This window comes from Purpureocillium takamizusanense, chromosome 9 (assembly GCF_022605165.1).
Source record: "Purpureocillium takamizusanense chromosome 9, complete sequence".
NCBI lineage: Eukaryota > Fungi > Ascomycota > Sordariomycetes > Hypocreales > Ophiocordycipitaceae > Purpureocillium > Purpureocillium takamizusanense.
The window spans coordinates 147,107-168,981 of record NC_063076.1 but is presented as its reverse complement, the minus strand read 5'-3'; the positions used below and the strand labels follow the sequence as shown (position 1 = coordinate 168,981).

General features: G+C 59.9%; 11 protein-coding genes across 11 annotated transcripts; 7 read left to right on the top strand and 4 right to left on the bottom strand.

Annotated features, from left to right (window-relative positions):
• Window positions 1-93: 93 nt before the first annotated feature.
• On the bottom strand, window positions 94-288 carry JDV02_008831 (uncharacterized protein; the record flags this gene model as incomplete). The annotated part of the gene is made up of 1 exon (XM_047990463.1): window positions 94-288. The coding sequence occupies one exon, from the start codon at window positions 286-288 to the stop codon at window positions 94-96; it is 195 nt and encodes a 64-aa protein (XP_047846470.1).
• A 132-nt stretch (window positions 289-420) lies between these two features.
• On the bottom strand, window positions 421-1,044 carry JDV02_008830 (uncharacterized protein; the record flags this gene model as incomplete). The annotated part of the gene is made up of 3 exons (XM_047990462.1): window positions 421-678; window positions 752-829; window positions 886-1,044. The coding sequence occupies 3 exons, from the start codon at window positions 1,042-1,044 to the stop codon at window positions 421-423; spliced, it is 495 nt and encodes a 164-aa protein (XP_047846469.1).
• A 403-nt stretch (window positions 1,045-1,447) lies between these two features.
• On the top strand, window positions 1,448-2,701 carry JDV02_008829 (uncharacterized protein; the record flags this gene model as incomplete). The annotated part of the gene is made up of 4 exons (XM_047990461.1): window positions 1,448-1,643; window positions 1,704-1,851; window positions 1,909-2,140; window positions 2,222-2,701. The coding sequence occupies 4 exons, from the start codon at window positions 1,448-1,450 to the stop codon at window positions 2,699-2,701; spliced, it is 1,056 nt and encodes a 351-aa protein (XP_047846468.1).
• Window positions 2,702-4,585: 1,884 nt separating this feature from the next.
• Window positions 4,586-5,269, top strand: JDV02_008828 (uncharacterized protein; the record flags this gene model as incomplete). Its single annotated transcript, XM_047990460.1, has 1 exon — window positions 4,586-5,269. The coding sequence occupies one exon, from the start codon at window positions 4,586-4,588 to the stop codon at window positions 5,267-5,269; it is 684 nt and encodes a 227-aa protein (XP_047846467.1).
• Window positions 5,270-6,027: 758 nt separating this feature from the next.
• On the top strand, window positions 6,028-8,236 carry JDV02_008827 (uncharacterized protein; the record flags this gene model as incomplete). Its single annotated transcript, XM_047990459.1, has 6 exons — window positions 6,028-6,259; window positions 6,328-6,407; window positions 6,474-6,760; window positions 6,818-7,135; window positions 7,189-7,331; window positions 7,401-8,236. The coding sequence occupies 6 exons, from the start codon at window positions 6,028-6,030 to the stop codon at window positions 8,234-8,236; spliced, it is 1,896 nt and encodes a 631-aa protein (XP_047846466.1).
• An 853-nt stretch (window positions 8,237-9,089) lies between these two features.
• JDV02_008826 (uncharacterized protein) lies at window positions 9,090-9,565 on the bottom strand (the record flags this gene model as incomplete). The annotated part of the gene is made up of 2 exons (XM_047990458.1): window positions 9,090-9,506; window positions 9,563-9,565. The coding sequence occupies 2 exons, from the start codon at window positions 9,563-9,565 to the stop codon at window positions 9,090-9,092; spliced, it is 420 nt and encodes a 139-aa protein (XP_047846465.1).
• Window positions 9,566-9,639: 74 nt separating this feature from the next.
• Window positions 9,640-10,017, top strand: JDV02_008825 (uncharacterized protein; the record flags this gene model as incomplete). Its single annotated transcript, XM_047990457.1, has 1 exon — window positions 9,640-10,017. One exon carries the CDS (start codon window positions 9,640-9,642, stop codon window positions 10,015-10,017), a length of 378 nt encoding a protein of 125 aa, XP_047846464.1.
• A 40-nt stretch (window positions 10,018-10,057) lies between these two features.
• On the top strand, window positions 10,058-12,408 carry JDV02_008824 (uncharacterized protein; the record flags this gene model as incomplete). The annotated part of the gene is made up of 2 exons (XM_047990456.1): window positions 10,058-10,550; window positions 10,808-12,408. 2 exons carry the CDS (start codon window positions 10,058-10,060, stop codon window positions 11,023-11,025), a joined length of 711 nt encoding a protein of 236 aa, XP_047846463.1. The 3' UTR covers window positions 11,026-12,408.
• A 478-nt stretch (window positions 12,409-12,886) lies between these two features.
• On the top strand, window positions 12,887-15,312 carry PUT1_2 (proline dehydrogenase). Its single transcript, XM_047990455.1, has 2 exons — window positions 12,887-14,242; window positions 14,326-15,312. The coding sequence occupies exons 1-2, from the start codon at window positions 13,548-13,550 to the stop codon at window positions 15,119-15,121; spliced, it is 1,491 nt and encodes a 496-aa protein (XP_047846462.1). The 5' UTR covers window positions 12,887-13,547; the 3' UTR covers window positions 15,122-15,312.
• JDV02_008822 (uncharacterized protein) lies at window positions 15,216-16,365 on the bottom strand. The gene is made up of 3 exons (XM_047990454.1): window positions 15,970-16,365; window positions 15,777-15,899; window positions 15,216-15,719 (listed from the first exon to the last, which is right to left on the bottom strand). The coding sequence occupies exons 1-3, from the start codon at window positions 16,120-16,122 to the stop codon at window positions 15,402-15,404; spliced, it is 594 nt and encodes a 197-aa protein (XP_047846461.1). The 5' UTR covers window positions 16,123-16,365; the 3' UTR covers window positions 15,216-15,401.
• A 1,556-nt stretch (window positions 16,366-17,921) lies between these two features.
• Window positions 17,922-21,812, top strand: JDV02_008821 (uncharacterized protein; the record flags this gene model as incomplete). Its single annotated transcript, XM_047990453.1, has 4 exons — window positions 17,922-18,878; window positions 18,966-19,676; window positions 19,734-20,802; window positions 20,857-21,812. 4 exons carry the CDS (start codon window positions 17,922-17,924, stop codon window positions 21,510-21,512), a joined length of 3,393 nt encoding a protein of 1,130 aa, XP_047846460.1. The 3' UTR covers window positions 21,513-21,812.
• Window positions 21,813-21,875: the final 63 nt, after the last annotated feature.

Below are 21,875 nucleotides of genomic sequence, written 5' to 3'. Positions count from 1 at the left end.
AGACTCTAACTAACTCAGTAGCCAACAAGACCCCTCCCCCGCCCCCGCGTCCCGAGCCATCGGCTCTGCGGGGTGCATCCGCTCCTCTACGTGCTACTGGGCGTGAGAAATCACGTTTCGGACCTTGCCTATCCCTTCAATCTCGACCTCGACCACGTCTCCGTCCTGGAGGAACTCCTTGCGGAAGAAGCCCACGCCAGAGGGCGTCCCCGTCATGATGACCGTGCCCTGGCGCAGTGTCGTGCCGCGGGTCAGGTGGCTGATGAGCTGGCCGACGGACCAAATCATGTCGTTGGTGTTGGAGTCCTGCTTGATGGTGCCGTTGACCTTTGTCGTGAGGCGGGCTTCCAGGGGGTGGGCAACTTCGGTGGGCGCGGTGATGGTATGGCCGAGGGGCGCAAACCCATCAAAGGACTTTGCTTAACAAAACTGCCCACCCGACGCCTCGGGGAGCTGAAAGTTTCGCGCCGAGACGTCGTTTGAAGCCGAAAATCCGAGAACGTAGTCCAGCGCGTTCTCTTCCGCTACGTCCTTGGCGTCTTTCCCTATGACAATGGCCAGCTCGCCCTCGAAATCGAGCATGGGGCGCGCATCGGGATGTGTACGGATGACGTCGGCTGGTCCAGCGAGAGCATCAGCAGGCTTGGTGAATACGACTGGGTACGTCGGCACGGATAGCTGCCCCGGCTGCGGTCAGCGCAAAGGTCCGATTTTGGAGTTTGGCTAGTGTCGCCTGCGGACTGGAGCTTACATTGGCTTCCTGGGCATGCTTCTTGTAGTTGAGCCCAATGCAGACGATGAGGGGTGTGCGCTCCAGCGGACAAAGGAGCTTGCCAAAGTCAGCCATGAACGTAGGAGCTCAAAATTTGCAGGGCTCTTCCCTACCTGGCTCGTTTTCACAATGTCTCCGGTTCTTTCGAGGTCATCAAAGAGGCTCCCGTCAAGTCGCTCGACAGTGTGCTCATCGCCGTTGGATTCGACAAGGTCGCCGTAGCAGACCTTGTCGCCCAAGGAAAATCTGACAAGTCTCTTGAATTGGGACATGGTTATAGTAGCGTTGGCGAGACTGTGTTACAAGACCGAAGAGTGGCAAGCATTGAGTTGCGACTCTGCGATGCCCGATGCTCATACATATAGCACTTCATATATCACTTAAACGATGTTGGCCGGAGCCGAGTTCACGGCATGTGGGGATGCCACTCTGCAGTTCGGGTCGCTTTGGTGCCACGCCACTTCCCCGCCATCACAGTGGCTTGCGGGGCAGCTTTCAGGTGTGCCGTGGGGATGTAAGACCGAGAATGCCATTATAACTTCCGTTCCCCTGAGGATATGGCCTTCATAAGGGCAGAAGTCGTCGGCATTGAACTTGGTTGTTGACGAAGAACGATTACCTTTCGCAAGTCACGTTGCAAAAGAACATTCTGCACCGATTCATCCTCTTGTGACCATGGGAGACGCTCATCCAGTACCGAATTCAGGTGCCGCTGTGCCAGATACGACAGCCGCCGGGGATGATCAGGAGACGCAGGCGTCCTGGCTCAACGCCCAGGCCATCGATACCAGAGGTAGAATCCAACTCAAGAAGGTCTCTCACGTTCGATACCAGCACCCAGACCTTGATGAGATTCACAAATTTCTCACGGGTACGTGATCGGCTCGGTTCCCGGTAGACGCCATGTGCAGTTGGCCTAACATGCGCAAAGACTTTGGCATGGAAGTCGCCAAAAGGGGCAATGATGAAGTCTGGTACAGCGGATATGGAGTAGATCCCTACGTATACTATGCACGCAAGGGTCCGCGAGAGTTTCTCGGTGGCACCTTTGAGGCTGCGTCCGAGGAGGACTTTCAAAGGTTAGTGTCGTGGGCTGCGTACGCCCTGCCTTCTGCCCAAGACGCTGACTGTCAAAGGGCTGCACGCCTCTCCGGAGCGGGCGGCATCCAAGCCCTCGATGACGCACCGGGTGGCGGCCGGCTGGTCACAGTTACCGATCCTGATGGCTTTCCTATCAACATCATGTTCGGCCAAGAGGCTAAACAGGCGGGGAGTAACCCGAACAAGCTTCCTCTAAACTATGGAATGGAGAAAGAGCGCGCTCGCAAGTTCCAGAGGTTCCGGACCGGACCCGCAGCTGTACACAAGGTGCGATCCCCTCGCCCCAAGCTGGTGCCACCCTGACAGGCAGGGTGCAACCGTCCCTATGTACTAACACTGCAGCCATAGCTTGGGCACTTTGGCTTCGTGACGAAGCGTTTCCGGGAGCTGGTCAAGTTTTATACCACAACGTTCAACATAACTCCATCCGACTTTGTCTACGTTCCCAAGGACGGCAAGAAGGAGGTCGTCACGGCATTCTTGCACATCGACCTGGGGGACAAGCTCGTCGATCACCATACGCTGTTCCTCAGCTCCGGCCCGACCTCTCACGTCCACCACTCGTCGTTCGAGGTCCACGACTACGACACCCAGAATCTCGGCCACCAGTGGCTGGCGCAAAAGGGTTACAAATCCGTCTGGGGCGTTGGGCGCCATGTTCTGGGCTCCCAGATCTTCGACTACTGGTGGGATACCACCGGCAACATGGTGGAGCATTATGCCGACGGGGACTTGATCAATCGCGAGTCGCCCGTCTCGTACTCACCAGCTGGGAGCGAATCACTTGCTGTGTGGGGGCCCGAGCTGCCGGCCGATTTCTTAGCTTAGGCGTCTTGGTAAACGTTAAGTAACATTGATTGGAGAATGTTGACGGTGATGGTTGCCCGCTCTCGACCAACGCGTCGGGGGCAATATGATATAAATACAGATTTTACAGAACCACACCTTGTTGAAATTTTCACACAGACCATTTCGTTTTGCGTAATTACATATAGGAGACTGGCCTTGCAAAAGCGTGATGAAACTTTCTTGAGTACATGTACCCCTATTGCATAGAGCTGCGGCCTCACGTTGTCGATGAGATATCGGGGAAGCGTGGTCAAGCCATGGTCTATATCAATCAGACGTCACACCACCTTGCCTATAACTCCTATCAGCAAGATTCATCGGGACGTTCGCACCGCGAGTTCTCATGGGCTACATTTCATCGCGCCTCGGGGCGGACTATACGCAAAGGTCTCCTCGACGCGCCGTTCACCCGAGGCGAAGTAACGATGAATATCCAGTCCTCGACCATCGGTGGCTCCGGCCGAGTACGGCGAACCCCGGCCCCCTGTTTCTCTCAAATACAAAGGCAATTTGCCAACCACGTTTTCTTGGCGCTCTGCGTCTCGAGTGTCTCGACCTGCCTATCTCGGTGCGTCTCGAGCTCAACGCCGCCGTGTGACTGGTCGCCCCAACCCAGATAGGCCCTCCAATCCTACGCTGCGCGGCAGAGGTTACGTTACGGCATATCCTGGTTCCCGACTTCAAGTTTGGTACGTGGGGTTGCCGGGGTTTAGTCTGGTAGAGGGCGGCGCTAGCCCCGCCCCTGGTTTCCTTTTCGAGGCCTAACTCACCTGCGCGATAGCTTGCTTTAGGAAGCGGCAGAGGCGAAGTTCGTCCGATCCTGTGATCTGCTGACGGACGAAGCCGCCAAGCATCCGCCGGGGGGGGATGGAGGATCGCTGGATCCGGGGGAGGGTGTCATCAGGAGGCGCGTCGGCCTCTTTCACGTGGATTTCGTGGGGAATGTTGCAACTCCCAGCCCCCCGGGGATCCCGTAGGTGTCATCTGATGATAAGTCGGGAGTGAAACTGGGCCAAGAGCTCGCGCCACCGACGGACCTTGGGTATGTTCTCGCGAATGGAGCACGCTGTTTAAGCAATACGCTATCAGGACGGTGTGACGCGGGCCGCGTCCTTATCTTGAAAAGGCGCAGATTGGCAGCACTAGTTGTGGTGTTACCGGTGCTATGTTGGCAGATACCGAAATCCCTGTTGAGCCATCGGGGGTAATAGGGGTGGCCATGGAGAGGCAAATCAGTGCAGCCAAAGTACTCAAAACGCAATACACAAGTGGGATTAAGCAACGATATAAATGGGTGAAAATATTCACTTTCAACAACGTAGTGCATCGATCCAACATTCAAAGTGCCAGTCGGTAGTGGTGGAGTTTCTGGTCCTAAATCAAGGGGGATTCTTAGTCGCAACCCGAGACGTCGACGGCGTCAGAACCGGCTCCCCGTGGGCCTCCAACAGCCCACACAAGAGGAAGGTCCAACACTTGCCACACTACTCGCTGAGAGCTATGGACTCTGGTGCCATGCGTGGGGTTGGAGTGGGATTTGGTCTACGTTACGGCCAGCCTCGAAGTGGGCGAGGGGCGTGATGGGGTTTGCAACTCAAGGCCTAGCTGGGTACCAAAGATTTCCTCTCTTGGGCCACGTCGAAGTGGACGCAGGATGGTCGGTCATGCGTACCGTCCAGATGGCCTCCGCCTTGAGGACTTGGTAGCACTCCCGAGGCCGCTTGGTTGAGCTGGACACATGTAAGGCCGGCAATGAGGATATAAGACGACGGAGCGCTCTCATGGCGAGTCCTTGTTTGCCTCTCCAGCACACTCAGCATCTGTTCAAGCTCCTCTCCTCTCTCCATCACATTCAACGACATCATGAAGGTTCTCGCCATCCTTGCCGGTGCCTTTGGCCTGGCCAGCGCCCACATGGAGCTGAAGAATCCTCCGGCTTTCCGCTCCAGCTATAACCCCAACACGGGCGGTGACGTCGACTACGACATCCGGTCCCCCCTCGAGGCCAGCGGCAGCAACTTCCCCTGCAAGGGCTACCACAAGCTCCTCGGCACGCCCAAGGGAAAATCTGTCGCGACATGGAGCCCTGGCGGCACCTACAGCATGACCATCACTGGCAACACGCCTCACAAGGGCGGCAGCTGCCAGGCGTCCCTCTCCTTCGACAGGGGCTCTACGTTCAAGGTCATCCACTCCTACATCGGCAACTGCCCCGTCATGGGTGACTCGAGCTACTCATTCACGCTCCCCCACGACACGCCCGCCGGCGAGGCGCTCTTCGCTTGGTCGTGGTTCAACTGGGAGGGAAACCGCGAGATGTACATGAACTGCGCGGCCATCACTATCAAGGCCGGCGGCAAGAAGCGTGGCGCGTCGAACCCCATCTCCAGCCGCCCCAACATGTTTGTTGCCAACGTTGGCAACGGCGTCTGCACCTACGAGGGAGTTGATGTCGAGTTCCCCCAGCCCGGGCCGGATGTGACGCGCAACTCGCGCAAGTCCAAGCCGCCTGGTCAGGGCTCCTGCGGCTGGGGCGGTGTGGCCTAAGTTCGCCAAAGGCGAAACCCCAGATGACAATCAGGGTCAAAGGCTGAGAATATGGGCCTTACCATGTGAGGAGGCTCTTTGCCCTTGTCTTCAGTACATAGTCAACTTCTTTTATATACTTTCAATACGTACAAACACCATGATCAACACATGTGGGTGCATGCTACAATAGTCTGCACTTGCTTATAGGTGACTGACTGCTTGCTTGCAACCCGTAGAGTTCTCATCTCTAGTGTTGAGATGCGACTTCGCTGCTGCTTCAGAGTTGTAGAAGTTGCAATGTGCTGTCAAGTCAAAGCCACATCAACTCAGGCTCTACCAATTGGCCCAGTTCGCAGTCGGTCTCGGCTCCTGCAGGACACCAGCACGCTGCATGCGGCCCCTGTCTTGCTCGTCCCGCCGACTAGACTCCGACTCCCCCCATGCCGAACGCGGGGCACAAGACGGCGGTAACCCGACTGTTGCCACATCATAGTCCCCACACCATGGTCTACCACTCGGCCGAACGCGGGGAAGCCGGTGTGACGAGGAAAACAATAGTCAGTCCCTCAACGATACAGTACAGCCCACAGCCCGTTGTGGGTTCAATACATGTTCACGGACTCGTGGGGACGAGTCGCGGAGGTGCAACTCTGAGGGATCACCAGGCGAGCGCTATTTCGTACAGTTTAACTATCTACTCGGGCTATGAGCAATGGCCTCTAATTAACCATTGAGTTTTACAACTGCTTTCCAAGCTTCCTGCAGGAGACACCGCCATGGCTACCAGCCCAACCCATACCGAGACCACCGATGTCGTAATCTGTGGATGCGGCCCTACGGGTGCCATGCTGTCCGCTTACCTGGGCCGAGCAAACATTGCCAACATCGTTCTCGAGAAAGAGGCCGACATCACGACCGACCCGCGCGGCATCGCTCTGGACGAGGATGGAATCCGCCTCGTGCAGGGTCTCGGGCTCTATGAGCACGTCTTCTCCGACATTGGCACATGTTAGTGACCAACATACGTGGACGACACACAGTTGAGCATACAGGGTTCTAAGCATTGAATCGTGCAGGTACCCCCAAGGTGCGCTTCGTTAGTGGTGTGCACAACGACCTGCACAAGCAGGCATTCCTCAATTTCGACTGTAGCTGTGTGAGTTGGCGCACCAAAGCATCTGTACGACGAACTGCCTGTCCTAAACGCCCCATGAACCTCTAGACGGCTGGCCACACGGGACACGTTGCCATGCTGGCCCACAAGCAGCCTGCGCTGGAGGACCGTCTTCGCTACAAGATTAGGGAGGCGAGCAGCTGCGAGCTCCGAGGTGGCTGCAGGGTGACGTCCATATCGGAGGACGACAGATGGGTCTACACGAGGTACCTGGATGCCGAGGGGGTCGAGCGGCGCATACAATCACGCTTTCTTGTCGGCGCGGACGGAAAGACTGGCTTCACGAGAAAGCAATACCTGGAGCCGAGAGGTGTTGAGATGCAGTGGGCAGAAAAGTGCTTTCTTCGAGTGACTATTCCCCCGCCTCCGTACTATCACTAACCTGGTAGCAGAATGCGGTATCGAGAAACTTGGGTCGCGTTGAACTGGAAGCTCAGGCTGCCGACACCCAAGACGCATCCGTCATTTCCGCTTTGGAGGCTGGGCTACTCTCCCGAGGACGTCTTTGACCAGTTCTTTCCAGTCGACTTCCGGTTTCTCTGCAACCCGCAGCGGCCGGCAGTGTGCGGTCGATTTGGGCCGCCGTCTGACCGGCTCTGGCGCTTCGAGTTTTTGGTCAATGCCGGCGAAAGCGACGTGGAAATGGCGACACCGGCCATGATTCGCAAAGTGGTGTACCCGTACTTGAGGCACCCTGGAACTCGTTACGGGCAAGTGCACGGCGCAGGCACTCGGGTGGTACGGCTGTGCTGACGCTCTGCAGGCTTTCCGACCCCGTCGAGTTCCCCAACGACTGTATCGAGGTGCTCCGGTGCCGGCCCTTCCGCTTCTCAGCGCGGAGTTGCGATAGGTGGGCTCTCGGGCGTGTTGTTCTCTGCGGTGATGCCGCCCACGTTTTCCCTCCTTGTACGTACCGGGCGAGCCGTTCACTGATCAGGAGGCGCATCGATCGAAACTGACCACGGAAATGCGCAGTTGGAGGGCAAGGCATCGCGTCCGGGTTTCGCGACGCGATATCTTTGAGCTGGCGCCTGGCCATCGCCTGCAGATCAGAGACGGCGAACCACGAGCAGCTGTTCACCGGCTGGTACCTGGAGCGGAAACAGCAGCTGGAGAGCTCCTTGGCCACCACGATCCGCAACGGTGACATGGTCAACAGCCGAAATCCGTTCAAGATCTTCCTCCGCGACTGGACCTTGTGGTTTGTGCAGCTGCTCCCCGGTTGGAAACGTTGGCTGGAACTGGGCCCACGGATTGACGCACCTACGACGTACAAGTACGAGCCCGGCATGGCCTTTATGCCTGAGCTGGAAGGCGGCGTGCTTTTCCCGCAGATGTACTGCGTGGCGCTGGAGGACCAGACAGAGGTCCCCCGCGTTGAGTTCTCCGACGATGCGATATTCGCGAGCACAAAGGAGAGCCGCTTCCAAATCGTCGTCCTCCTCGATAGCCTGGATGAACTTCAGGCTGCCAAGCAAGAGCTCAAGGCCTTGGAGGGCACGTCCTCTGACAGTCTTTCGGTCCGCGAGGCGACATTCTTCGTCCCTCGCTTGTCGGTTCCACCGCGTGGGCAAAAGCCAATCTCCGAACTTGACGGGGTCTACCGCACGGCTTCAGCTGAACAGTTTGCATCATCGTATCTCTGCCGGGGGCGTCCCGCACCTCGCGGCTACCATGAGGACGACCTTTGGAAGAGCGCCAAGGGTCGGAAGTTTGTCATTGTGAGACCTGACAGGTTTATATTCGCGATGTGCGACGCGGCCTGTGAGCTCGAGAGGGTCCGTAGCCGCTTGGCCGACCTCTGTCATTGAGTTTTCGGGGCGCGCGAGGCGCGCGGGACGGAAGCCGGAGGTTTCACAAGAACCAAGACAGACAACTGAGACAGGCTCGTCCCGGTTCCTGAGGCGACTCTTGTTTGCTAGGCCACCACGTGACATAAAGATAGCCCAACTACACATCGCAATTGCATTGATCTCTCTCCTTGATCCGAGAGGGAGGAGTCTCTGCAAACATGATTGACGTGGACCGAGTCAAAGCGGTGCTGTCCTAGGCACGGCAAGTTTCTGTTGTTCGCTCCTCAATGACGCCAGCGAGGTCCCACGCGAGACACCTACCCTATACCAGTGTAATTTTCCGATCGCACGACTCTCTCTTGGATCCGATTGTCCATGACCGCTTTCGATGTCATCGTGAGACGTGCATCGCGATCCAAGAAATACGCCAGGATCCCACCGGACCGTTTCCTCCATTTGTGGTTGATCCACGGGGACCTTGGGGATTGCTTGGGTAGTGGATGGACCCCTAGCAATCATGTGCGGGGCATGAGATCGTCCATGATATCACGGCATCGCCATCTGCCCCATCGCATGCGATTAAACTTTGTGAAGGTATGCATGTATTGAAGTGTACCTTGCAATCGAACGATTTGCTCGATTCGTCCTGTCGCCTGTATCGGACCGCCAGGGATTCTGAGGCTGACTGCACCATGACCCCGTGTCGCCTCCCCGTCGCTACCCGCGGGCTGAGACATGGGGGTGTTGTTGTCGCACTGGCTAGAGATAGCTTATCCCAACGAGCCGTGGTGGGAGGACGATATCGGCGCAGATCCCTTGATACGCCCAACGATGCCAATGTGATTCGCCATCAAAACGCTTACGGGCTGGCTCAGCCGCCCTCTTCGTAGAGCTCATCGTCGACGCGTGGCCACTCCACTTCAAACTGCACGTCGTCGTCGTCGTCCTGATCGGCACCAAGAACTGCGAATGCAACAACAGAGTTGTCCGCAAGGCCGCACTTGGTCGGCGTGAACTCTTCGTCGCTGCCGACCTTTAGACGCTTCCATCCCGAGGTCGGGTCGTTTGGCACAGTGAGCACGGCGTATGCCAGCCTCGCATCGACGGGCACCGACGTCTGCTTCGGGGGCGCGAGGGACGTGGTCAGGCCAGAGGGATACCGCTCCTGCAGCACCTCAAGCAGCAGCTGTGTCACGTTTGACATGGGCGCAAGGGCGTCGACGAAGAGGTAGATGGTGTGGATGCCATGCTTGAATCGCACTGACAGGTGAGCGTCGTCCACGCAGGCCTGGACAGCGATGTGAGCAACTGGACGGGCGCTATGGCAAGATTAGCAACACGAACCATGTTGATCAGCGGCAGCCGGCGCGCAAGATGGCTTTTAGGATCCGTGTTTGCGAGGCTTCGACGCCGCGTTTGACATGTTTGGATGCCTGCCAGATGGCTCACAGAGTCACGGCTCGCGGCGCGGCATCACGTGCCATCGCGTGAATTGGACACACAGTGCGATGCGCCGTGCAAGCCGACACAGGCACGGTGATGCGGAGGTCCATCGCGACCGCTGCAGATTTGCTGTTCCCCATGCACACACCAAAGAGCCAGCTGCGCTCGTGAGCGGTTTTGACCACCGACCGTCAACAAACGTGTCGACCTTGCCCGAGCACGGCGGCCGCTTCGCCAACTCCCTGCGCTCCCTGTGCTACGCTTCGCTTCGCATGCACCTGCACGTGCAGCCGTCTCTGGTGCCAGCGCAATCTTGCCGCATGCCGACATTGACGAGACTTGTTGTGTGTCTCTAAGCGTCGACGCAAGTCCAGCACGATGATTGGAAACTCCACAATGGCGTCCTCAAAGGACGGGATTGCGAGCCGCCTACCTGCAGCTGACGACGCCGTCCTTCGGAGACCAGCCCTCCCGGGGTCGCCATCGATGCCGCTCGAAGCCGAGCCCTCGAGCTCCCTGGCAGAGCCCTTCCCGCGCCTGTCCATGTCGACACCGACTCGACTGCTGCTAGGATCCGTGTCGTCCGGCATCGTGGGATTCACGCTGGGGGCCATGCAGGGCGGCCAGACGGCGCAGCTACGGTTCCGGGCGGAGCACGCCCACAAGATGCCCGACACGACGGCTGGCTGGTACTTTTACCACAAGTCCAAGAACTACCACGCCATGCAGGGCGGCATCCGCGAGGGGTTCCGCATGGCGGCCAGGACGGGCCTTTGGAGCTTCGTCGCGCTGGGGCTCGAGAGCACAGTGGATCGATACCGCGGGTGCAGCGACATGTTCTCGACAACGGTCGCGACGCTCAGCGTTGCGGGTGCGTTTTCGTTGTGGCGTGAGTGCTCCCCCGTCTTCCTCAGACACACACATACCCCTGGTTGCGCGACAGTCACGATGCGCATGGCATGCACTGTCCACCCCCGCCAGATCTCGCCTCGAAAGGGCAGCATGATGTGACCAACGTGGATTGCGTCTGGAGAGATGGAGATGGGAGGGGGGATGGAATGGCCAGCGTCGGATGCTTATTAGGTGTGGGGAAAGTCAAAAACAATTGCTAACTGGCGCGCCGACCGTCGGCCGCACCGACCGCAGACCGATTCTCGCTGTCGACTGCCGGGCGGACGGCCAAGCTGGGGCTGCTGTTTGGGCTCGCATACGGGGGTGTCCAGGACCTGGTCGGCTTAGCCCGCGGCAGACCGATTGGGTACGTCGAGATTGTCCGACGCCGGTTTGGGGCCGCGTCGCGCAACCCCGACGAGACTGCAGGACGAGGCGGCGGCGGCAGCGGAGAGCGGGCCGGGCAGGCGTGAGCCCCGTCCGTTGTTTTGCATCGACAACGAGCGAGCGAGCGAGCAGCGAGCCAGCCGGGTCAGGTGGGGAAACCAGGCTGGGCTGGGCTCTGTTTTTTTTTTCTTCACATCACGATGGCTTCCTCCACCCAACCCCAGCCAGCCCAGGCAGCACGAGTCGAAACGCCGATGCCATGCGTTGCGAGGTCGGCGGGCGTGTCGGACGATTCGGGAGTGGCTGGGCGGCCCCGACGGTGGGATGGGCCACCTCACCTTGTTGACCTGGTCGGGGCCAGGTCAGCTGGCCCGCCACCCACCCGGGCACCGCACCCATCACATTACATTACATTACGCCGCAAGACACCCACACGCATAACGCCGGCATCACGATGACGACGGGCGGGGGGAGCGCTCGACCGCATAGTGACGCCTGACGCCTAACGCCTAACAAGATGGCGATGGCGATGACGGGAGAGAGGCCAGCAACGACCAACGCGTGTGCCAGGTCAGGCCAGGCCATCCCAGGCCAGGCAGACGCGGACGGACGGACGTCGGGTCACCGGTGGCCGTATCTGGCTACCGTGCCTTTTTTATCCTGGGGGGACGGTCGGTCGCGGCACCCCTGTGTGCGACGCTACACCGGTCCCGTCAGCCCCGGGGGTCGGGTCGGTCGCGAGATATGGCCCAGCCCAGATGCCAGCCAAGGGCGGCGAGAGCGTGCCGGGGGCCCTGCCGTATCGGAGGCATTCCAGCAGGACGAATGCGATACCACGGCGGGGCGCTGATTGGGCAATGGCGACGGTGCGGCTACTCGCGGGCATCGCTAATGCAGCAAGCGGGGAGCCACGTGACGCCGCACCGCCCGAAGTGGCAATCGCATGCTGCAGGGGCAGGCCTGACTGGCTGCTTGGGGGCGACACGGGCGAGACGGGGCAGAGCTGCCAGACCCTGGGATCGAGCCCCAGCCGGTGGGGACGCGGCATCGGTCGGCGCTCGCGCGCTGCGTGCGTGCGTGCGTGGGTCTCCGCAGATGCGATACTGGCCTGGGTGGGTGGGGGCGAGCCGCAGGTTAGGTTATCAATGGATCATGCTGTCTGCGGCCGGAGGACACTCGGAGCCCAGTGTCTGGGACACGGCCAGTTTCTGTGACTGATTAGCCCCGAGGGTGCTTCTGGGTTTGTTCTAGAGCCCTCTCTGCCCCCTCCCCCCCGTTTGCTGCTATCGCCTGAGCCGCGATGGAGCGAGGACCGCTTACCCACCCGACCCCCGGTCCCGGGGAAGCCCTGCCCGCCCGCCTACCTGCCTGCCTGCCTACCATCCTGCTTGACCGGGGTGTAATCAGTGCCGTGTTTTCTCGTGGGAGGGGGCGCCCCTCGAGTAATTGTAATACAGTACCAAGCGTCGCTCTCGTCGTCGTCGTCGTCGTCGTCTTCGATAACACACCACACACACACCCGCGCCACGCAACGAGAGCACCACCGCACGTCCCGGCACCAGTGCCAGCCCAGCACCAGGTCAGGAAGGCCAGGTGACCTGTCTTTGACACATCGCCTCCCTTTTTTTTTGCCTGCCCCCTCCCCCCGTCCTCCGGTCTCCGGAACCCCGTTTCGTGTCTTTTTTCTCTCCTTGCCGGCCTTTTTGAGTTGGGCGATGACAGTAGCTTGCCTGCCATCTGCGTACTGTGAGCATGCACGATGCCACACACACGCTCGCGCGTACCCCCCCGACCAACCCCCCATGGCTTGCTTAGTAGTAGTAGTAGTACCTTCTCCCCGGCTTTCCCATCATGCCGCGCTGTGCCGTTCGTGTTGTTGTTCATGGTGTTTGGGAACCAAACCCCCCGGCCCCGTCCCCACCCCCCCTCGCTCTTCGCCCCCTTCCTTGTCTTTCCCATTATCTATCTACGTATCTATCGGCGTGCGTGCGTGCGTGTGCGTGTGCTCGGTCATCACGGAGATATAAGAGAAGCCCGGTCGCCGCCACCTCCGTCCTCGCCCCCTCCTCTTTTCTGTTCCCATGACCTGTATCGGTAGTCTTTGTCTCCATCTCAAGACCTTGTTCTGGTTTTGTCATCGAGGCGACACGCAACCGAGGAAAAGAAACAAAACCGAGCACGCGGGAAGGAACTCTGGGTGGTTTCTCTCTCTGCATGTCATATCCAAAAACGCTTCTTAATATAAACACGCGATTCATAGCGTTGCTGTGAATACGTTTGGCCTTTCTTCCTCTCTTCCATCCCACCCACCACTACCACACACACACACTCATACCACGCTATCACACACCAGCACACACAGAGTTTGTCCCCCGCGCAAACTCTCTCTCACTCTCACACACACTCACACACTCACACCTCTTCCAAACACAAAGCACCAGAGACGCCCATTCTTGTCTCCCACATAGATAGACCTCTCTGTCTCTTCTAACCGCAGCTCTTCAACAAACCAAACACAACCTCAAAAACAAACACCACCACTCTTGGTCGATCCAAAGCAACCCGACAGCCGGCGTCGCACAAACACCACACGGGCCTCGAGGCTGCAATGCGACCTCCCCCCGTCCACGGACTCGTTCACGGGGCATCCCCCGCTCTCAACCGCCATCTCGCACTCCCACCTGCCGCCGCGACACGATGCTTCGCCGTCATGATCGCCCACCGCCCGGCCGCCGGCGGCATCGTGTCTGGCCCTGAGCGTCGTCTCATCCACTCCTCCCACCGCAAGTCGTCCACCTTGCCCGCGGAACTGCCGCCGGGCCCGGCTGTCCCTCCGCCGCAGCCTACTCTGGAGCCCTCGCGCGCACCCCTCTCGGTCCTGCCTCTGAGCATGATTCTTCGCAGCCTGGGCACGACTGCCGTGTCGTCGTCGCCACTGCTGCTAGCACCCTCGCTGCGCATCATGGCCGTCCTAGCCCATTCGGGCAGCGCGCTGCTCAACCCGGACCGCAACCCGCTGCTGCGCTTCTTCCTCAAGCGTACCTTTTACGCCCAGTTCTGCGCTGGCGAGGACGGCGCCGAGGTTCGCGACACCATCGCCCGCCTCAAGGGCATCGGTTTCAACGGCGTCATTCTCGGTTATGCAAAGGAGGTCGTCTTGACCGACAAGCAGGCTGGCCAGCTCGAGGGCGCCAAGGTGGGCGAGGAGACCCAGACTGTCATCGACAACGAGATTGTGCCCTGGGCCGAGGGCACCCTTGAAACGGTGCGCCTCGCCGAACCGGGTGACTTTGTCGCTCTCAAGTAAGTTGGGATCCCCTTGCCATATATGCGCCGCCGCCGCCTGGCCAAAAAAAAGGGAGAATCCTTACTAACGCTCGCTTTAGATTCACTGGCGCAGGACGCCTTGCCCTCCACCAGCTGTCCCACCGCCTTTCGGCGACGCCGTACCTCAGCAAGTCAATCGACTCCATCTGTCAGCTTGCCCACGAGCGTGGCGTCAGGCTGCTGTTTGACGCCGAGCAGGACCGTCTGCAGGATGGCATCGACGACTGGACCATGGAATTTTCGCGCAAGTTCAACACCACTCCAGGCCGTGCCACCATCTTCGGCACCTACCAGGCGTATAAGAAGTGCGCGCCCGCCGTCCTGTCGCGCCACCTTACCGAAGCCCGGGAGGGCAACTTCACTCTCGGCGTCAAGCTTGTCCGCGGTGCCTACCTGGGCTCTGACCCCCGCGACCGCTTCTTCGACACCAAGGCCGACACCGACGCCTGCTACGACGGCATCGCCGCGAGCGTCCTCACCCGCCAGTGGAACAGCGTTCTGGAGGGCCAAGGCGAGTTCCCCGAGGCCAGCCTCGTCCTCGCCACGCACAATGCAGAGTCGGTCCGACGAGCGCGCGCCATCGTCGATGCTGGTGTCGCCAAGTCGGAGATTGCCTGCGCCCAGCTGCAGGGCATGGCCGATGAGATCAGCTGCGAGCTTGTCGAACTCGCCGGCCAGGGCACGGCGGTCCCCGTCTACAAGTATCTCGTCTGGGGCACCACGGGAGAGTGCATGAAGTATCTGCTGCGGCGTGCACAGGAGAACAAGGACGCCGTCGCGCGCACTCGGAGTGGCCGCGACGCCATGTGGGCCGAGGTTGTGCGCCGGGTCAGGAACGCATTCCGCTTTGCGTAAGCGATTGGGGCAAGGTTTTTGAGCGAGCGAGTCTTGATGACTTGACATTGAAAAGCGTGCGAAGACCACGGTTACTTGATTGATGATTGATAGCGACCTTTGGAGTTTCTGGCACTTCTGCCTTTAGAGTTAATACAGCAGAAAGATGGCGGCTGGGGCAAGATAGCATAGCATAATGAGCAAGACGACTTACGTTATCACACTCCTTGACGCCACAGTATTGTGTTGTGTTGTGGGTTGCCCCAGGCATTCATTTGACTCATTTGCTTTGTCCACAACATCATACTCCTCGCAGAGCCATGCCGGTGAGCACCAGCGTCTCCATCTCTGTTCGCCTCTCCCGGTCGTCTTTGATAGCATCGAGCCAGGCGAGCCCGTTGAGTTTATAGTACTTGCGAACCTTGGCCAGGTCGGTTGTAGCGCTAATGTTGTCGTCCGTGGCGTACACGGCGTGCCCTTTGACATTGTCTTCAAGATGCTGCCATATTTGATCGGCGGATGGCGGCTCGGGGCGGGACTCTGTGGGGAAGGTGACCTTGACGACGAGCAAGTCTTTGGTCGTGGGCGACACACCGAAGCGACGATAGGCGTCGGCAATCTAGTGGTGCTTAGCGCGAGGCATGTAACGGTGGTTATGTCGAGCTATCAGGCTCACGTTGTTGGATGCGCTCAGGCAGGCGACGATTTCAGAGTGAACATTGGGCGTCTTCAAGGCGCCGTTGGCAGCTGCGAGCGTGCTCTTGAAGACGGACGAGAGCAACTGGCGGCGGGAGAGAACCTGGCGGTAGCAGCGGACGAGTCAGTGGGATAGCCTAACAACGGCGCGGGCGGGTTGCAGCGGGACGCACCACGGACGCGTCGATAAAGGCGTACTCAAAATCTGCGTTGCGGGCGAGCAGCTGCTGGTGCAAAGCTGCGGCGTTTTCGACGTCCCGGAAGAGGGCGACGTGAACGGCGTGCGAAGCAGGGAGGTGCTCGAGCGCGACCGTCTCGAGAGCCATGGTGCCGCTGTCTGCTCGTCGACGCGCGAACGAGGCCTCAATTGAGTTTGTGAGATGCGATCGGATCGGGCACGACGGGCGACGTCGATGGGATGAAGTTGAGGCGATGCGAAGAGGGGGCTTCGTTCGCCGACAGGATTGGCGGTGGAAGGCACCGCCCCACCTTCCCAGTCGGGCGAGCGGCACGACCACTGAAGTCGCACGTCACAGGTTCACAACCAGACATCACCCTGTGGATGTACATACGCGCAGAGGCTACTGCAGGTGTACCTTGGCTTGTAACCCTTCCCTAGCGGTATCGCTCTCTTATCGGACGAGTCCAGGCTACTTCCGTGCAGGGTTCCATGGCCGCAGGTTCGGCGCATCACAAGGTTTAGCTCTGCATGGTCTGGCGAACACAGGCACGCGATGTCACCGGCCTACCCGGGCCGGCCGTGGACTCGTTCTTAGAACTGAAATATGTTTTCCGCTGGCCGCGCAACACGCTGTGAAGAGTCGGACCTTTTCAAACACTGCCCCTCGGGAGAGATATTGTTTTTGAGTAATACTACGAGGAACCGTCGTGCCTGCAACACTCTGAGGCCTGCTCCCAGATGCTACGAGGAAGTTTGAGTGATTTCACGCTGGGCTAGTCATGCGGACTCCATGATCGCCAATGGCATTGTAATGGAACTTGGTACGGGGGGCTGGTCAAGGCGCTCTGCAGAGGATATTTTGGGAGACTAACATGGTCATCTATCTGCTGTGGCAAGTCCCTTCAGTTTGTGAGCGTAGAGTGGCACTTCTATTTGGTGTTGCCCATTGGCTTAGATTATGACACAGTAGTGTATGCATCGACATGACCTCGCGCACAAGACGACCCCACGATATGCCATCAGTTGCAATGGCCCTGGTCGCTCCATGACGCTGCGGCGTCTGTCGTATCGCCCCGTGCTATCTCTGATGCTGTCGCAAAGACGTCACATCACATAGATTGCGGTCTCCAAGGGCCACCATCGCGGGCGCAGTGGTCGCAATCGCAACGACACCTGCCCGCTGGCATGTTCCATGTCCCCATGCGATGACCAGGTGGCGTCTCTCGTCGAGACCGGAGACCGCGAAGGGAAGCCTTCTAGAAGGACTCGATGCTTCTACGGTACAGGCACGAGGGGCATGGCGCAAACGTGCCAAACAGTCGCGGCGCCAAAGGGTCGTCGGTAGGCCCGAATTACTTCTTTGCTGTGCTCGGCCGGACTGCGGGTGGCTTGGGGCTCTAATCGTCGTCCAAACCCGAGAGACACGGGGTATAAAAGATGGCCGGGCCGGGACGAGATGGTGTGTGACGTTTTGCGGACGGGTATGCCGATCTCGCCGAGGCCAAGTGCAAACAAGGAACGAGGCCGCGCTTTGCGAGCAACCATTGAAACAAAGCAAACAACTCTCCGGCACATCACAAGAGACAATCTTAGAGGGGAAGAAAAAAACCTCAGTTTCAGGGTCCGATCCGCTGCCGTCGTGCTTGTCAACTGCCGACAGCCGCGCCAAGCGCACCCTGTCCCGTTCAGCCGGCGAGGTGCCCCTGCACCGGACCCAATCCGCGCCGCCACAGTTGGCGCACAGGCGCTGCCCTCAGTGGTCGCGACCCCCCCTGGTCCCCACCTCCTACCTCCCTTCCCAGTGGAGGCGGGCCCCCGGCCGCCAGTCGCGCAGCGCTGGGGTGGGAATCGACAGCGGGCCAACCGCCAATCACGCACGCCGGTTGGTCGGCTCAGCCTAGCGCAGGTCACTGTCAGGTCACCCTCGATTGGCCCCCAGGCGGCATGATGGCGGGCACCACCTCCTCCACCACTACCACCACCACGGCCGCCAGCGCCGCCGCCGCGGCCCAGCTGCAGCAGCGGCCCAGCGATGTGCCCAGGCTGGACCTGGACCTGGACCTGGACCTGGACACTGCCGACCTGACCCTGTCCAGCTACCAGCAACGGTGCTCCGCGTCGTCTTCGTCTTCGTCGTCGTCGTCGTCGGCGTCGCTGGACCATCACCATCCTCGCCCCCAGCAGCCAAACCCTCCTCCCTTTGCATGGGGCCTGCAGCAGCACCAGCGCATTGCCAGAGTCCCGGCCGCATCGCCCGCGCTGTCCCTGTCCCTGTCTCTGGCCGACATCACCACCACCAAGCCGCCGCCCACCTGGCCTGCGTCCGTGCCCGCGCCAGCCTTGGGCTGCGTCGACCTCGACCTCGATCTTGACCTCGACGCCACGCCTCGCATTGCCCAAACCGCACCTGCCTCCGTCCCCAGCGTCGCCGGCTCGCGCCGTCCAACCTCGAGCATCGCCACTGGTCACGGCGCCGGTTCCGCCGGCAGGAAGCAGAGGAATACCGGCACCAAGGCCGGGAGCAACGCCAGTAGCAACGCCGCCAGCGCCGCGAGCTCGCCGCCACACTCGGCAGCCTCCTCCGTCTTCACCGCCGTCCGCAACACCTCTCCCCCTTCGCCTCCCTCATCCCGCAGCATCTCGCCCCGCGCAATCGGCACGTCCAAGGGGAAGCCCGCCTCTGCGGCTGCCGCGGCCATGCCCGCCCGGCCCGCCAACCCCAACAAGCGATCCGCCGACAGCGGCAGCGGCGACGAGGATGCTTCCCAGGGACCCAATGGCCTGGGCGCCGCGCGCTTGAAGCTGCCTCGGACGGACCGGGGACCCGAGGACTTTTCCTCCGTGGTCAAGAACCGCCTGCAGTCTTACACGCGCACAGGGCAGGCGTGTGACCGGTGCAAGGTGAGCTCGCCGTTGCCAGGTTCACGAAGCCAGGCGCTGGCCCCTGAACCTGTTCCATCCCCGTCCCCTTACTGACACGCGGTATAGGTGCGCAAGATCCGCTGCGACGCCCTGCCCGAGGGCTGCTCCCATTGTATCAACCTCAACTTGGAGTGCTATGTCACCGACCGCGTCACCGGCCGGACAGAGCGACGAGGCTATATGCAGGAGCTTGAGCGCGAAAAGAACGGCATGCTGGCCCATATAAGCGACCTCGAGAAGATTTTGCGCGAGAAAGGCATCGAGGTCAAGTCCTGGAGGGGCGCATCCTGGGCGCAGTATCCTACAGAGTCATCCGCGAATGATGCACCGCCGGCCTCGGACGCTTGGTCGCAAGTCGGCTCGCTCTGGGTCAAGAATGGAGGCGCGACGCCAAAGCAGCCGCCACCACCGTCATCAGCCATCAACTTCCCTCGCAGCCATTGGGAACCGCGGCCAGATCAGGGCCATATCGGCGTCGGCCCTGACGACGCGCCTTTGAGCTCCATCCGTGGCACCAAGCTGTCTATCCTCGGCACCACCATTGATACGACGTCATTCGATCTGCCTGACATGGACGAGCCCGGGGAGGGTGCTCAGCCTTCGGCGCCGCTCTACAACAAGTCGGTACAGGCGTTTCTTCAATCATGCATGGGGGTCAATCCACGGCTACACGTCGAGCTGCCATCGCGCGACGACGCATTCATGTACGCCGAGTGGTACTTCATGGCCGTGGGCCTCTTCTTGCCGGTCCTGCACCGGCCGACTTTCATGCGACTGGTACGTCGAGCCGTGACTAAACGTGGTGTGCGCATGTGCTAACCTCTGTCTGCTCAGCTGACACGATTATACGACGAGAGCAACTTCAAGCCGTCAATTCCAGAGATTGTCATGGTGCACATGCTCATCGCAACAATGTACTTTCATTGCGGCGTGCGCAACGAGCCGGACCAGCGCAGCAACCTCAACGAGCTGTCGAATAAGCACTATCATTTCGCACTGAGCAAGATCTACGACCTATTGGGCAGCCAGGAGTTGGAGGCGGTCCAGGCGCTGGCCATGATTGCGTCGCACACAAGGGCTTTCCCCAAGCCCGGCTGCGGCTCCATCCTGGCGAGCATGTCTTTGCATCGGGCCCTAGAGCTGAACCTACACCGGTCATCCAAGAGGCCTGGGGAGGGCACAGATCTGCAGAACGAGATGCGCAAGCGTACTTGGTGGGTCATCTTGACGGTAGTCGTCGCCATCACCGGCCGGAGAGGCTCGCCGCTTCCCGTCAACGTGCAAGATTTTGACACCGAGTTCCCGGAGCCCGTCGCAGACGACCTCTTGACTGACCAGGGCATCGACACGTCACGATCGATGCCCTGCACGTGGGAGGCTGGCCTCGCGGGGTTCAAGATTGTGCCCATCTTCATGGAAATGTACGCCAACATTTACAGCGTTCGAAGGGATCCGCAAAACTACGTCAACGTCGTCAATGCGCTGGAGAAGCAGCTCGACAACTGGGAGGCAGAGCTACCAGAGAGCCTGCGGATCAACGAGTCTGAGGGGCTGGAGAATACCACCATCCCCGCCATCTACGTGCGCACGTTTGCGCTCGAGCTTCGGCTGTGCCTTCGACACCCGTCGGTGGCGCTGACCACGGACAAGCAGATGATGGCAGACAATACCCGAATCTGCGACGAGACGGCTCGCGAATTCCTCCGCTGTGCGATGCAGCTGTACCGGACCAAATCCTTGGACACGACCTGGTACCAGATGTCCGTGTACGGTGCGTGCATCTTCTCGATGCTAGTCGCGCAGTGGGAGCGGCGTTTCGCGGTAACCCCGCGTCAGGTGTCATCTCTGCGAGAGGAGATGCAGAGCTGGATGGTGATTCTCAGGGAAACGAGCTTGTTGCTAGGTACGTGTGGATTTTTGACGCGGGACCGAGGCATGGCTAACACGGCGGCGACAGGCTGTGGGCCGAGCATCAGCAATCAGATCGGGCAGATGATTGAGCGCACCATAGGATGGATAGAGCACGACATGCGGCAGAAGGAGCCCCAGCAGTCCGTGCCGGCCCCGGTCAAGCAGGAGGAGCCGTCGGCATACCAGCCAACCCAGGGGCCGCCTCCGCCCCAGGCCCATGGCATCTCGAATGGCACCGCCCAGGGCTACCAAGAGGCCGGCCTCAACGGCCAGGCTTCGTACGCGTCGCTGGCTTTTGCGGATGGCTCGCAAGGCACGGGCGCCTCGTACCAATCTGACCCGACCATGTTCTACGGTACGGCCGCCGCCGCCGCGGGCGTGGCAGGCTCCTCCTCGTCGAACCCTCTCGCGGCGTTCGCATCGCAGGCAGCGCAGCATGTGGGCGCGCAGACGCAGGCCGACCTCGTGTGGCAAACGGGCCGGGGCAACCCCTGGCACGACTGGACGGCGGCCATCGCCGACAGTCAGGAGCGCTATAGCGCCAGCGCTCTCTTGACGCTGGGCAACCCGAGTAGGGGCGCGGTGACATCGTCCATGCTGACGGACGGCTCGGTGGCGCAGACAGCGGCAGATATGGGCATGGTCCCTCCCGGCGGGCAGTGGCCGTTGATTATGTTTGATCACACGCAGCAACAACAGTGAGGCACATTGCGCGAGATTTAACACTGGGCGTTGAGGAGCGCGGGTGTGGACTTGCAAGGGAGATACCCAAGGGGCGGCAGCGGCCACATCGACTTGGCTTCACTTGTTTGACGCGATAGGCTGGGCACGTCCCATTGCCACTTGCATATATTGGCCATTTTTTTGGACAGTACCTGACATTTGTGCGTGCACCGCGGTGCATCTGTATTCATTACTGTAACTAGACCTACTTTCGGCGCCTCGTGGAACCACCACGGGCAAGATACATCGTCAAGCTCAGGCTTTCAATGAACAATGCTTCGAATCTTCAACGATTTCATGGCGAGCCGTTGTAGGATTTGTGATTCAATGTTCAGGCAAGGA

Excerpts from the sequence above, each read along its gene's own strand:
- PUT1_2 (XM_047990455.1), top strand. The coding sequence starts at position 13,548 with ATGCGACCTCCCCCCGTCCACGGACTCGTTCACGGGGCATCCCCCGCT. Across the intron at positions 14,243-14,325 it reads GGTGACTTTGTCGCTCTCAA|ATTCACTGGCGCAGGACGCC; the intron begins GTAAGTTGGGAT and ends CGCTCGCTTTAG.
- JDV02_008822 (XM_047990454.1), bottom strand. The coding sequence starts at position 16,122 with ATGGCTCTCGAGACGGTCGCGCTCGAGCACCTCCCTGCTTCGCACGCC. Across the intron at positions 15,900-15,969 it reads CCTTTATCGACGCGTCCGTG|GTTCTCTCCCGCCGCCAGTT; the intron begins GTGCGTCCCGCT and ends TGCTACCGCCAG. Across the intron at positions 15,720-15,776 it reads GCCTGAGCGCATCCAACAAC|ATTGCCGACGCCTATCGTCG; the intron begins GTGAGCCTGATA and ends AAGCACCACTAG.